Source organism: Salvelinus namaycush, unplaced genomic scaffold, assembly GCF_016432855.1.
Source record: "Salvelinus namaycush isolate Seneca unplaced genomic scaffold, SaNama_1.0 Scaffold1270, whole genome shotgun sequence".
Lineage (NCBI taxonomy): Eukaryota > Metazoa > Chordata > Actinopteri > Salmoniformes > Salmonidae > Salvelinus > Salvelinus namaycush.
Genome location: NW_024057976.1, coordinates 42,091 through 54,364, shown reverse-complemented (window position 1 = coordinate 54,364; position 12,274 = coordinate 42,091). Strand labels below are relative to the sequence as shown.

The 12,274-nt window shown below is 43.4% G+C and overlaps 1 protein-coding gene across 1 annotated transcript in view; it reads left to right on the top strand.

The window, feature by feature from the left end:
- Window positions 1–314: 314 nt before the first annotated feature.
- Window positions 315–12,274, top strand: part of LOC120036262 (cytosolic 5'-nucleotidase 1A-like) — a 39,194-nt gene continuing 27,234 nt past the window's right edge. Inside the window, exons 1-2 of the mRNA XM_038982740.1 lie at window positions 315–381; window positions 532–1,358. Of these exons, the coding sequence (XP_038838668.1) occupies window positions 315–381; window positions 532–1,358 (894 nt within the window). The remainder of the gene's footprint in view (window positions 382–531; window positions 1,359–12,274) is intronic.

Here is a 12,274-nt window from a genome sequence, read left to right as displayed (position 1 = left end):
GGAACACAGTAGCTGATCGCACATGTGATCTTGCCACCAGTCTGTATGACCAGCTGATGGAAAAGGGAAAAGATTTCGTTGCGTTCTCCCTCGCTGTGGATGAGAGCTGCGACGCATCTGATACTGCTCAGCTGTCAGTCTTCATCCGTGGAGTGGACTCAAATCTGTGTGTTACGGAGGAGCTATTGGGATTCAAATCAATGCATGGCACAACCACAGGAAAGGAAATCTTTGAGGAGGTTTCCAAATGTGTAACTGAAATAAAGCTGCCGTGGGATAAACTCGTTGGATTAACGACAGATGGTGCGCCAGCGATGTGCGGTAAAAAGAGTGGACTGGTGGGCATGGTTCGGGAGAAGATGCGGGAAGAGAACTGTGCAGGTGAGCTAACTGTTTACCACTGCATCATACATCAGGAATCACTGTGTGCCAAAGCCCTAAAGATGGAACATGTTATGACCACAGTAACAAAGGTAGTTAACTTTATAAGAGCCAAAGGTCTGAATCACCGCCAGTTTAAAAAATTTCTAGAGGAGTGTGGTTCGGAATACGCAGACGTGCCGTATCACACAGAGGTGAGATGGCTAAGCAGAGGAAAAGTACTGAACAGATGTTTCGAGCTGCGTGAGGAAATATGTCAATTCCTGGAAACCAAAGGGAAGGATACAGCAGAGCTCCGGGAGCAAAAGTTTCTGTGTGAGCTGGCCTTTCTCTGTGACATCTCGAGCCATCTCGATGCGCTGAACCTGCAGCTTCAGGGGCGAGGGCGCATCATCACAGACATGTACGCTGCAGTGAGGGCCTTTAAAACTAAACTGTGCCTGTGGGAGAATCAGATGCTGCAAGGAAACCATTGCCATTTTCCCTGCTGCCAAACCATAAAAGCGCAGATCTCTACCGCCGTGTTCCCATGCGCACAGTTTGCTGAAAAACTCAGTGTTCTCGCCGCTGAGTTTAGCCAGCGATTTGCCGACTTCGATGTCCAGAAATGTAGGTTTGAACTGCTTAGTAATCCCTTCGCAGTTGATGTGGAAAATGCACCAACCAACATCCAAATGGAGCTGATTGAACTCCAGTGCAACGACACGCTGAAGTCAAAATATGATGCTGTGGGCGCCGCACAGTTTCCACGGTTCATCCCTGACACAATGCCTCAACTCCGCACCCAAGCTGCTCAGATGCTCTCCATGTTCGGCAGCACTTATCTATGCGAGCAACTTTTCTCCTCGATGAAGATGACCAAAACAACTCACAGGAGACGTCTGACTGATGAACACCTTCGCTCGATACTGAGGATTTCTTCAGCTCAGAGCCTGAGCCCAGACATGAATGAACTAGCACCCAAGAAGAGATGCCAGGTATCTGGCTTGGGCACATCAGATTAGATCAGTGTGCAATAATTAACGTTTTCTTTGTGCACTTTTTCTTGCTACAAGGCATGGGCTTGAATGGTTGATTGATTTATTATCATTTTATTTGTAAAATTATTAGCCAGTGGAAAAAGTTTATTTTGGTATTTAAATCAGAAGGCTGCAAATAGAAAAGAGGCATACGATTTTTATTTACATTTTATTTATTTAATAAATGAATGCCATTGATGTGTTTTTTCATTTGAAATTCGATTTTGCATGTCTCCACTATTAAATTATATATTGTATGGTAATAAGCGATGCTTGTTCCATATTCAATGTTAAAGCAAAACTTGTTTGGGTCCATATTAAAAGGTTCATTTGTTCAATGTTGGCCCGCGACTTTGTTCAGGTTTTACATTTTGGCCCACTGGGTATTTGAGTTTGACACCCCTGCTCTAGGGAGAAAGTAAAGACTGTAACTGAGTCCCAAATGGAACCCTATTCCCTATATAGTGCACTACTTTAGACCAGAGCCCTATGGAACCCTATTCCCTATATAGTGCACTACTTTAGACCAGAGCCCTATGGCACCCTATTCCCTATATAGTGCACTACTTTTCACACTACAGGGATGTGAGTATTTGATCACTCGGGACCAACCACTAACTAGAGGATATTATAAAGTCAGTTGACCCTCTGCATATCATCCCATGTTTGATATCCCTGGCTTAAGGATATAAGAGGCAGTCAATCATCTTGTACTGTAAAGGTCTCATATAAAGAGCAGTCAAGCATCTTGTACTGTAAAGATCTCATATAAAGAGCAGTCAAGCATCTTGTACTGTGAAGATCTCATATAAAGAGCAGTCAAGCATCTTGTACTGTAAAGATCTCATATAAAGAGCAGTCAAGCATCTTGTACTGTGAAGATCTCATATAAAGAGCAGTCAAGCATCTTGTACTGTAAAGATCTCATATTAAGAGCAGTCAAGCATCTTGTACTGTAAAGATCTCATATAAAGAGCAGTCAAGCATCTTGTACTGTAAAGATCTCATATTAAGAGCAGTCAAGCATCTTGTACTGTAAAGGTCTCATATTAAGAGCAGTCAAGCATCTTGTACTGTAAAGGTCTCATATTAAGAGCAGTCAAGCATCTTGTACTGTAAAGATCTCATATTAAGAGCAGTCAAGCATCTTGTACTGTAAAGATCTCATATTAAGAGCAGTCAAGCATCTTGTACTGTAAAGATCTCATATTAAGAGCAGTCAAGCATCTTGTACTGTAAAGGTCTCATATTAAGAGCAGTCAAGCATCTTGTACTGTAAAGGTCTCATATTAAGAGCAGTCAAGCATCTTGTACTGTAAAGATCTCATATTAAGAGCAGTCAAGCATCTTGTACTGTAAAGATCTCATATTAAGAGCAGTCAAGCATCTTGTACTGTAAAGATCTCATATTAAGAGCAGTCAAGGATCTTGTACTGTAAAGGTCTCATATTAAGAGCAGTCAAGCATCCTATACTGTAAAGGTCTCATATAAAGAGCAGTCACACATCCTATACTGTAAAGGTCTCATATAAAGAGCAGTCACACATCCTATACTGTGAAGATCTCATATAAAGAGCAGTCAAGCATCTTGTACTGTAAAGATCTCATATAAAGAGCAGTTTGAGTTGAGTTTATTTTTACAGGGACAGTGCACATTAATCAACGTTTCAGTAAAGTGCCAGTTTTAACCAGCCGGCTAATTTTCAACCGCAGTCCCTGGGCAGGTTATTAAAAACAATGACAATACAGACAATCATTGAGCAGTGAGGGCACGCAGAGCAACATAGGACAAGCAAGACATAGCATACAGACATAGCAACATAGAACCAAAAGCAACAAGACAAAATCCATAAAAGCAACAAAAGTGTTTCCACACCTCACAAACTACAGACAACATGGAAAGCGGAAATACGCAGCTAGGGACCATGTTCACAAATCTGATTGACATTTAGCCGTGTCTTCATGCCTTTTGTGAAAGTGTGATATGTGGTGCAGTTATGTGTGTCTGATGGCAGTGTATTCCAGACATGGGAAGCTCTCACTGAGAAAGCGGATTTACTAAAGGTGCTTTTCCTTAAGGGAACTATACAGTCACCTCTCATGGCAGACTTTGTGGATCTGCTGCCATAAGGTTTGGGTTTTCTGTTCAACAAAAATACTGAGTGGAGAGGGAGCCTGGCCATTTAGGATCTTGAATACACAAGATTTTCCCAACTCAGGAGCTCATGCTTTCTGAGGATGTAACAGTGATGATGGCTATTGAGCTTCCTATCAAGCACTTTGAAAGCCTGTTTGTAGACAGACTGAATAGGTTTTAATGTTGTACAGCAAGCTTGGGCCCAACTAGTCAAGCAGTATGTTAAGTGGGGGAGTATCATAGGTTTGAAGTACAGTTTTGAAACCTCAGTAGTCAAACAATTTCGTATAAATCGGATATTTGTTAGGTTGAATTTGGTTATCTGAATTACCTTTTTCACCTGCTTTTTAAAAGAGAGGTTGGAATCAAGTACGATGCCAAGGTACTTAAAATCAGACACCACCTGGAGCTTCTCCCATGACACACAGACATCTGGCTCAGTAGCATCAGATACCAGCTGGAGCTTCTCCCCTAACACATAGACATCTGGCTCAGTAGCATCAGATACCACCTGGAGCTTCTCCCCTGACACACAGACATCTGGCTCAGTAGCATCAGATACCAGCTGGAGCTTCTCCCCTAACACACAGACATCTGGCTCAGTAGCATCAGATACCACCTGGAGCTTCTCCCCTGGCACACAGACATCTGGCTCAGTAGCATCAGATACCAGCTGGAGCTTCTCCCCTGGCACATAGACATCTGGCTCAGTAGCATCAGATACCAGCTGGAGCTTCTCCCCTAACACATAGACATCTGGCTCAGTAGCATCAGATACCACCTGGAGCTTCTCCCCTGACACACAGACATCTGGCTCAGTAGCATCAGATACCACCTGGAGCTTCTCCCCTGACACACAGACATCTGGCTCAGTAGCATCAGATACCAGCTGGAGCTTCTCCCCTGGCACATAGACATCTGGCTCAGTAGCATCAGATACCACCTGGAGCTTCTCCCCTGACACACAGACATCTGGCTCAGTAGCATCAGATACCAGCTGGAGCTTCTCCCCTAACACATAGACATCTGGCTTAGTAGCATCAGATACCACCTGGAGCTTCTCCCCTGACACACAGACATCTGGCTCAGTAGCATCAGATACCAGCTGGAGCTTCTCCCCTGACACATTGACATCTGGCTCAGTAACATCAGATACCACCTGGAGCTTCTCCCCTGACACATAGACATCTGGCTCAGTAGCATCAGATACCACCTGGAGCTTCTCCCCTGACACATAGACATCTGGCTCAGTAGCATCACATACCACCTGGAGCTTCTGCCCTGACACACAGACATCTGGCTCAGTAGCATCAGATACCAGCTGGAGCTTCTCCCCTGACACAAAGACGTCTGGCTCAGTAGCATCAGATACCACCTGGAGCTTCTCCCCTGACACATAGACATCTGGCTCAGTAACATCAGATACCACCTGGAGCTTCTCCCCTGACACATAGACATCTGGCTCAGTAGCATCAGATACCACCTGGAGCTTCTCCCCTGACACATAGACATCTGGTTCAGTAGCATCGGATACCAGCTGGAGCTTCTCCCATGAGACATAGACATCTGGCTCAGTAGCATCAGATACCAGCTGGAGCTTCTCCCCTGGCACATAGACATCTGGCTCAGTAGCATCAGATACCACCTGGAGCTTCTGCCCTGACATCTGGCTCAGTAGCATCAGATTCCACCTGGAGCTTCTCCCCTGACCCATAGACATCTGGCTCAGTAGCATCTGTTGCCCTCTTTGTGAAGAACATGCAGACAGTTTTATTGACATTGAGATGCAAACACGAGTCACTGAGCCACTTTGTAACCTGGACCATTACAGTAGTGAGTCACTGAGCCACTTTGTAACCTGGACCATTACAGTATTGAGTCACTTTGTAACCTGGACCATTACAGTAGTGAGCCACTTTGTAACCTGGACCATTACAGTATTGAGTCACTTTGTAACCTGGACCATTACAGTAGTGAGTTCTTGTGCAGCTTGTTGTTTGCTCTTTGTATGCACATATATCACTGTATCATCTGCATACATTTGAACTACAGACCCAGTACAGACAGAAGGCAGATCATTAATGTACAGGCTGAACAGTATTGACCCTTGGGGCACGCCCACATCATAGCTAAGAGTGGGAGACAGCTCATTGCTCACTCTGACACACTAAGTTCTGCCTTCAAGGTATGATTTCATCCATCTCAAGGCATCGGGGGAAAAGATGAACTTGGACAATTTTGTGATGAGAACCTCATGGTTAACAGTATCAAAAGCCTTCCTTAGGTCCAGAAACACAGCCCCAACAACACCCCATTTTGTCTATCTTGGACTTCACATTTTCCAGAAGAAAGCAGTTGGCCGTTTCTGTGGAATGTTTCGCTCTGAAGCCAAACTGCATGGAGTGTAATGTGGAGGGGCTGTTGTTGTGGTGGGCAAATCCAGTTGTTCTGCTACACTCACAGTCAAGTATCCTATACTGTAAAAGTATTATAGAAAGAGGATCAGCAGCAATGAAACGCCCATCTCTCTCAGGGGCATTCTTTAGTATAAGAGCCTTCTGAAATATGAAAGCAGGACAGGAGCTGATGCGATAAAACACCGAGACATTCCGCAAGAGGGAATTGTGTGCGAACATCAGATTGTGCATTGCTGCTGTCTTTGGCAAAGGTTAGGAATCCCCCTTGAAAAATAGGTTATCCAATGGTAAATTCTTTAATTTCATTTAATTTCAAAGAGATTGTCTGGATAAATAAAGAGATGATTAACAGTGTGCAAATGGAAAAATGGAAACTAATGCTGTTCTGTGAACGAGTCATTTATTTGGAAAAACATCACAGGATGAAATGAATAAATGAATCATTGAAACTGTGAACATTTTATTTTATTTGTGAAGGTGTCATGTCAGAGAAGAGCCCGGAAGGTGGAGGGAGGCATTTTCTTTGTAAGTATGAAACACGGCAATGTGGGCCAGGGTCAAAGGTTATGTCCATGATGAAAAGTCGGTCACCTCTAACCTTTGACCTTTTATTAACCTCGTTTTGAAATGTACGCATGACACTCTGGATGCTTCTACTAACCTACGTTTTACAGCATTTTATGAGCAATGAATACTATCGGACAAACCATTATGAAGTTAGTGGTCAAACATGGAAGAAGGATTGTCTTTGTAAAAAAGCAATGGGTAGTTATGAATGCTTCAGCAAGTTTGATAAGGCACTATATCACCTGTGTATATGCATTAAGAGGTTTTGTGTGAAGCTAAACTGCATGTGTTTCATGTATAATACACAGGTGATTGATAAAAGTTTTCCCAATGTGATTTTTATCTGTGGTCATACCAATTCTATTGGTTTTCTCTACGTTATAATCCTGTTAAATATTAGCCCCGGTCAGTAGGGACTGTCAGTAAAAACCACACGGGTATTTAACCACTAATTGACCGTTATTTCCCCTCAGTTGATAACATACTTTTTCGTATCATTCCAATGTATTGTTAATTTGAATTTGCTTCCTCTGTAAATGCTGTCACTACCATGTGGTTGTTGCTGAGGATCACTAGTAGAAGTGGATTATGTTTCATGGAATACAAATTGGACTTGAATGCTAACTAAAGAACTATGGAGCACAGATCAAACTGTTTTTACAGATTGACCCTGACAGATAGCACAATACTTGTTGTTATCACCATGTTCAATGTGGGCAGTAGGGTATACAGTATATTTATACTATAATACACTGTAGGGTATACAGTATATTTATACTATAATACACTATAGGGTATACAGTATATTTATACTATAATACACTGTAGGGTATACAGTATATTTATACTATAATACATTATAGGGTATACAGTATATTTATACTATAATACACTATAAGGTATACAGTATATGTATACTATAATACACTATAGGGAATACATTATATGTATTCTATAATACACTATGGGGTATACAGTATATTTATACTATAATACACTATAGGGAATACATTATATGTATACTATAATACACTATAAGGTATACAGTATATTCATACTATAATACACTATATAGTATACAGTATATTTATACTATAATACACTATATGGAATACATTATATTTATACTATAATACACTATAGGGTTTACAGTATATTTATACTAAAATACACTATAGGGTATACAGTATTTTTATACTATAATACACTATTCCCCCATTACAATTCTATGTACAATATTCTTCCAACATTACCATGGGTAATGAGTCAAACCATCGTTGTATTATTTTGTGCATAAAGGCTCTCCAACACAAGTTTTCCCTATAGGTAAGATTTGTGAATACTTCCCTAAACATAAATAAGCTGTAATATCTCAGTGTTTAAAATCTAAGCATTGGGTTCTGAAACAGAGACAAATATTAGTATTTCCTTCATTGACCTCCAAATTCTGAACGCATTCCCCCCCCTAAACTTACATTCTAGTGTTGTGCCAATCAAATTCAAATTTAAGATAAACAGTATTTAAAGGGATTTGAGGTAAACAGTATTTAAAGGGAGGGGCTTTAGATAAATGTATAAATGGACAGAAAAAAACAAATTGTATGAAAACTTCCTGATCAATTCTGTCTGCCACACAACGGGTCTGTTTTCGGGCGGTTGAATTAAATGTATTCAACGCGCAAGGGAGCCACGCCCACATAGCGTGCCTTGCCACGCACCTGCATAAGCTAAGTCTGAATACCAACTACCGAGAAGTGTTTAAATCAAAACGTGTGAAAAAAACATGACAACTAATCACATGTAAACTCGGCAAAAAAAAGAAACGTCCTCTCACTGTCAACTGCGTTTTATTTTCAGCAAAATTGTGTAAATATTTGTATGAACATAACAAGAATTCAATAACTGAGACATAAACTGAACAAGTTCCCCAGACATGTGACGCACAGAAATGGAATAATGTGTCCCTGAACAAAGGGGGGGGGGTCAAAATCAAAAGTAACAGTCAGTGTCTGGTGTGGCCACCAGCTGCATTAAGTACTGCAGTGCATCTCCTCCTCATGCACTGCACCAGATTTGCCAGTTCTTGCTGTGAGATGTTACCCCACTCTTCCACCAAGGCACCTGCAAGTTCCAGGACATTTCTGGGGGTAATGGCCCTAGCCCTCACCCTCCGATCCAACAGGTCCCAGACGTGCTTAATGGGATTGAGATCCGGGCTCTTTGCTGGCCATGGCAGAACACTGACATTCCTCTCTAGCAGGAAATCTCGCACAGAACGAGCAGTATGGCTGGTGGCATTGTCATGCTGGAGGGCCATGTCAGGATGAGCCTGCAGGAAGGGTACCACATGAGGGAGGAGGATGTCTTCCCTGTAAAGCAAGAGCGTTGAGATTGCCTGCAATGACAACAAGCTCAGTCCGATGACGTTGTGACACACCGCCCCAGATCATGATGGACCCACCACCTCCAAATCAATCCCACTCCAGAGGACAGCCATTGGTGTAACGCTCATTCCTTCGACGATAAACGTGAATCCGACCATCACCCCTGATGAGACAAAACCGCAACTCGTCAGAGAAGAGCACTTTTTGCCAGTCCTGTCTTGTTCAGCTACGGAGGGTTAGTGCCCATAGGCGACGTTGTTGCCGGTGATGTCTGGTGAGGACTTGCCTTATAACAGGCCTACAAGCCCTCAGTCCAGCCTCTCTCAGCCTATTGCGGACAGTCTGAGCACTGATGGAGGGATTGTGCGTTTTTAAAATGTTATTTAACCAGGCAAGTCAGTTAAGAACAAATTATTATTTTCAATGACAGCCTAGGAACAGTGGGTTAACTGCCTTATTCAGGAGCTGAACGACAGATTTTTACCTTGTCAGCTCGGGGATTTGATCTTGCAACTTTTCAGTTACTAGTCCAACGCTCTAACCACTAGGCTACCTGCCGTGTTCCTGGTGTAACTCGGGCAGTTGTTGTTGCCATCCTGTACCTGTCCCGCAGGTGTGATGTTCGGATGTACCGATCCTATGCAAGTGTTGTTACACGTGGTCTGCCACTGTGAGGACGATCAGCTGTCCGTCCTGTCTCCCTGTAGCGCTGTCCTAGGCGTCTCACAGTACGGACATTGCAATTTATTGCCCTGGCCACATCGGCAGTCCTCATGCCTCATTGCAGCATGCCTAAGGCACGTTCATTCAGATGAGCAGGGACCCTGGGCATCTTTCTTTTGGTGTTTTTCAGAGTCAGTAGAAAGGCCTCTTTAGTGTTATAAGTTTTCATAACAGTGACCTTAATTGCCTACTGTCTGTAACCTGTTAGTGTCTTAACGACCGTTCCAGATGTGCATGTTCAGTAATTGTTTATGGGTCATTGAACAAGCATGGGAAACAGTGTTTAAACCCTTTACAATGAAGATCTGTGAAGTTATTGTGATTTTTACAAATTATCTTTGAAAGACAGGGTCCTGAAAAAGGGATCATTCTTTTTTTGTTGAGTTCGTGTGCGCTGCATTCCTACACCCAATATTTGGGTTGATCTGTGTGTTTACAATCTAGTTTCATTCTCAGTAAGTGTGGTGGAGGACAAGGCCACATTGCATGCCTAAAATTGTATCACCTTTAACTGCCATTGTTTATAGAACCTGTCAACCTTGACAGGAGTCATTGAGTATTTGTACACACATCCTGGAGTGTATATCGGTCTATTCACACACCTGCTTGGGTGTGTGTGTGTAGGTGTGTGTGTGTGTGTGTTTGTGTGTGTAGGTGTGTAGGTGAGTGGGTGAGTGTGTGTGTGTGTGTGTGTGTGTGTGTGTGTGTGTGTGTGTGTGTGTGTGTGTGTGTGTGTGTGTGTGTGTGTGTGTGTGTGTGTGTGTGTGTGTGTGTGTGTGTGTGTGTGTGTGTGTGTGTAGGTGTGTAGGTGAGTGGTTGGGTGCTTGAGAGAGAGAGGGAGAGCTCAGGACAGCCTGTGGCCTATTGACTGGGAAAGAGCTATTAGACTCTCTCTCTCTCTCTCTCTCTCTCTCTCTCTCTCTCTCTCTCTCTCTCTCTCTCTCTCTCTCTCTCTCTCTCTCTCTCTCTCTCTCTCTCTCTCTCTCTCTCTCTCTCTCTCTCTCACACACACACACACACACACACACACACACACACACACACACACACACACACACACACACACACACACACACACACACACACACACACACACACACACACACACACAATCGTGACACTCTTTCCTGCCCTGGTGTTTTGCTATACCCCTCTCCACCCTCCACCCTCTACCCTAGCGTCATCTGACTTGGGTGACTAATGCAGGGCGCCCTGTATGGAATGCCACCCCTCCCCCTCTCTCTCCCCTCTCCCCTCTCCCTCTCTCCCTCTCTCCCCTCTCCCACTCTCCCCTCTCTCTCTCTCCCCTCTCCCCTCTCCCTCTCTCTCTCCCTTCTTCTCTCTCTCCTCTCTCTCTCCCCTCTCCTCTAACCTCTCTCCCCTCTCCCCTCTCAACACACACACACACACACACACACACACACACACACACACACACACACACACACACACACACACACACACACACACACACACACACACACACACACACACACACACACACACACACACACACACACACACAAGCACACAAGCACACAAGCAGGTGTGTGAATAGACAGACATACACTCCAGGATGTGTGTACAAAAACTCAATGACTCCTGGAAAAGGTTGAGAAGATTACCACTCTGAAATGATATACGTGTGTGTGTGTGTGTGTGTGTGTGTGTGTGTGTGTGTGTGTGTGTGTGTGTGTGTGTGTGTGTGTGTGTGTGTGTGTGTGTGTGTGTGTGTGTGTGTGTGTGTGTGTGTGTGTGTGTGTGTGTGTGTGTGTGTGTGTGTGTGTGTGTGTGTGCAGCTCCTAACATACATTATCCTTTCTACAATAACAATACTGTGACCTCCATGACACAGCAACCAACGTCATCTGTCCTTAGCTACCTCTGTCTCCGTCTCTGTCTCTGTCTCTGTCTCTGTCTCTGTCTCTGTCTCTGTCTCTGTCTCTGTCTCTGTCTCTGTCTCTGTCTCTCTGTATCTCTCTCTCTCTGTATCTATCTCTCTCTCAATTCAATTTAAAGGGCTTAATTCACATGGGAAACGTATGTCTACATTGTCAAAGAAAGTGAAATAGATAATAAACAAAAGTGAAATAAACAATTCAAATATTCACAACGGTTTTGTTCTGGTTGCCCTTTTCTTGTGGCAACAGGTCACACATATTGCTGCTGTGATGACACTGAGGTATTTCAACCCACATATATGTTAATTAATCAAAATCGGGTTTGTTTTCTAATTCTTTGTGGATCTGTGTAATCTGAGGGAAATATGTGTCTCTAATATGGTCATACATTTGGCTGGAGGTTAGGAAGTGCAGCTCAGTTTCCACCTCATTTTGTGGGCAGTGTGCACATAGCCTGTCTTCTCTTGAGAACCAGGTCTGCCTACGGCACCCTTTTCTCAATAGCAAGGCTATGTGCTCTCTCTCTCTCTCTCTCTCTCTCTCTCTCTCTCTCTCTCTCTCTCTCTCTCTCTCTCTCTCTCTCTCTCTCTCTCTCTCTCTCTCTCTCTCTCTCTCTCTCTCTCTCTCTCTCTCTCTCTCTCTCTCTCTCTCTCTCTCTCTCTCTCTCTCTCTCTCTCCTCAATATGCACACACACCACTTTACAGCCAACACAATTGGGTCATACACTGACACACACACACACAC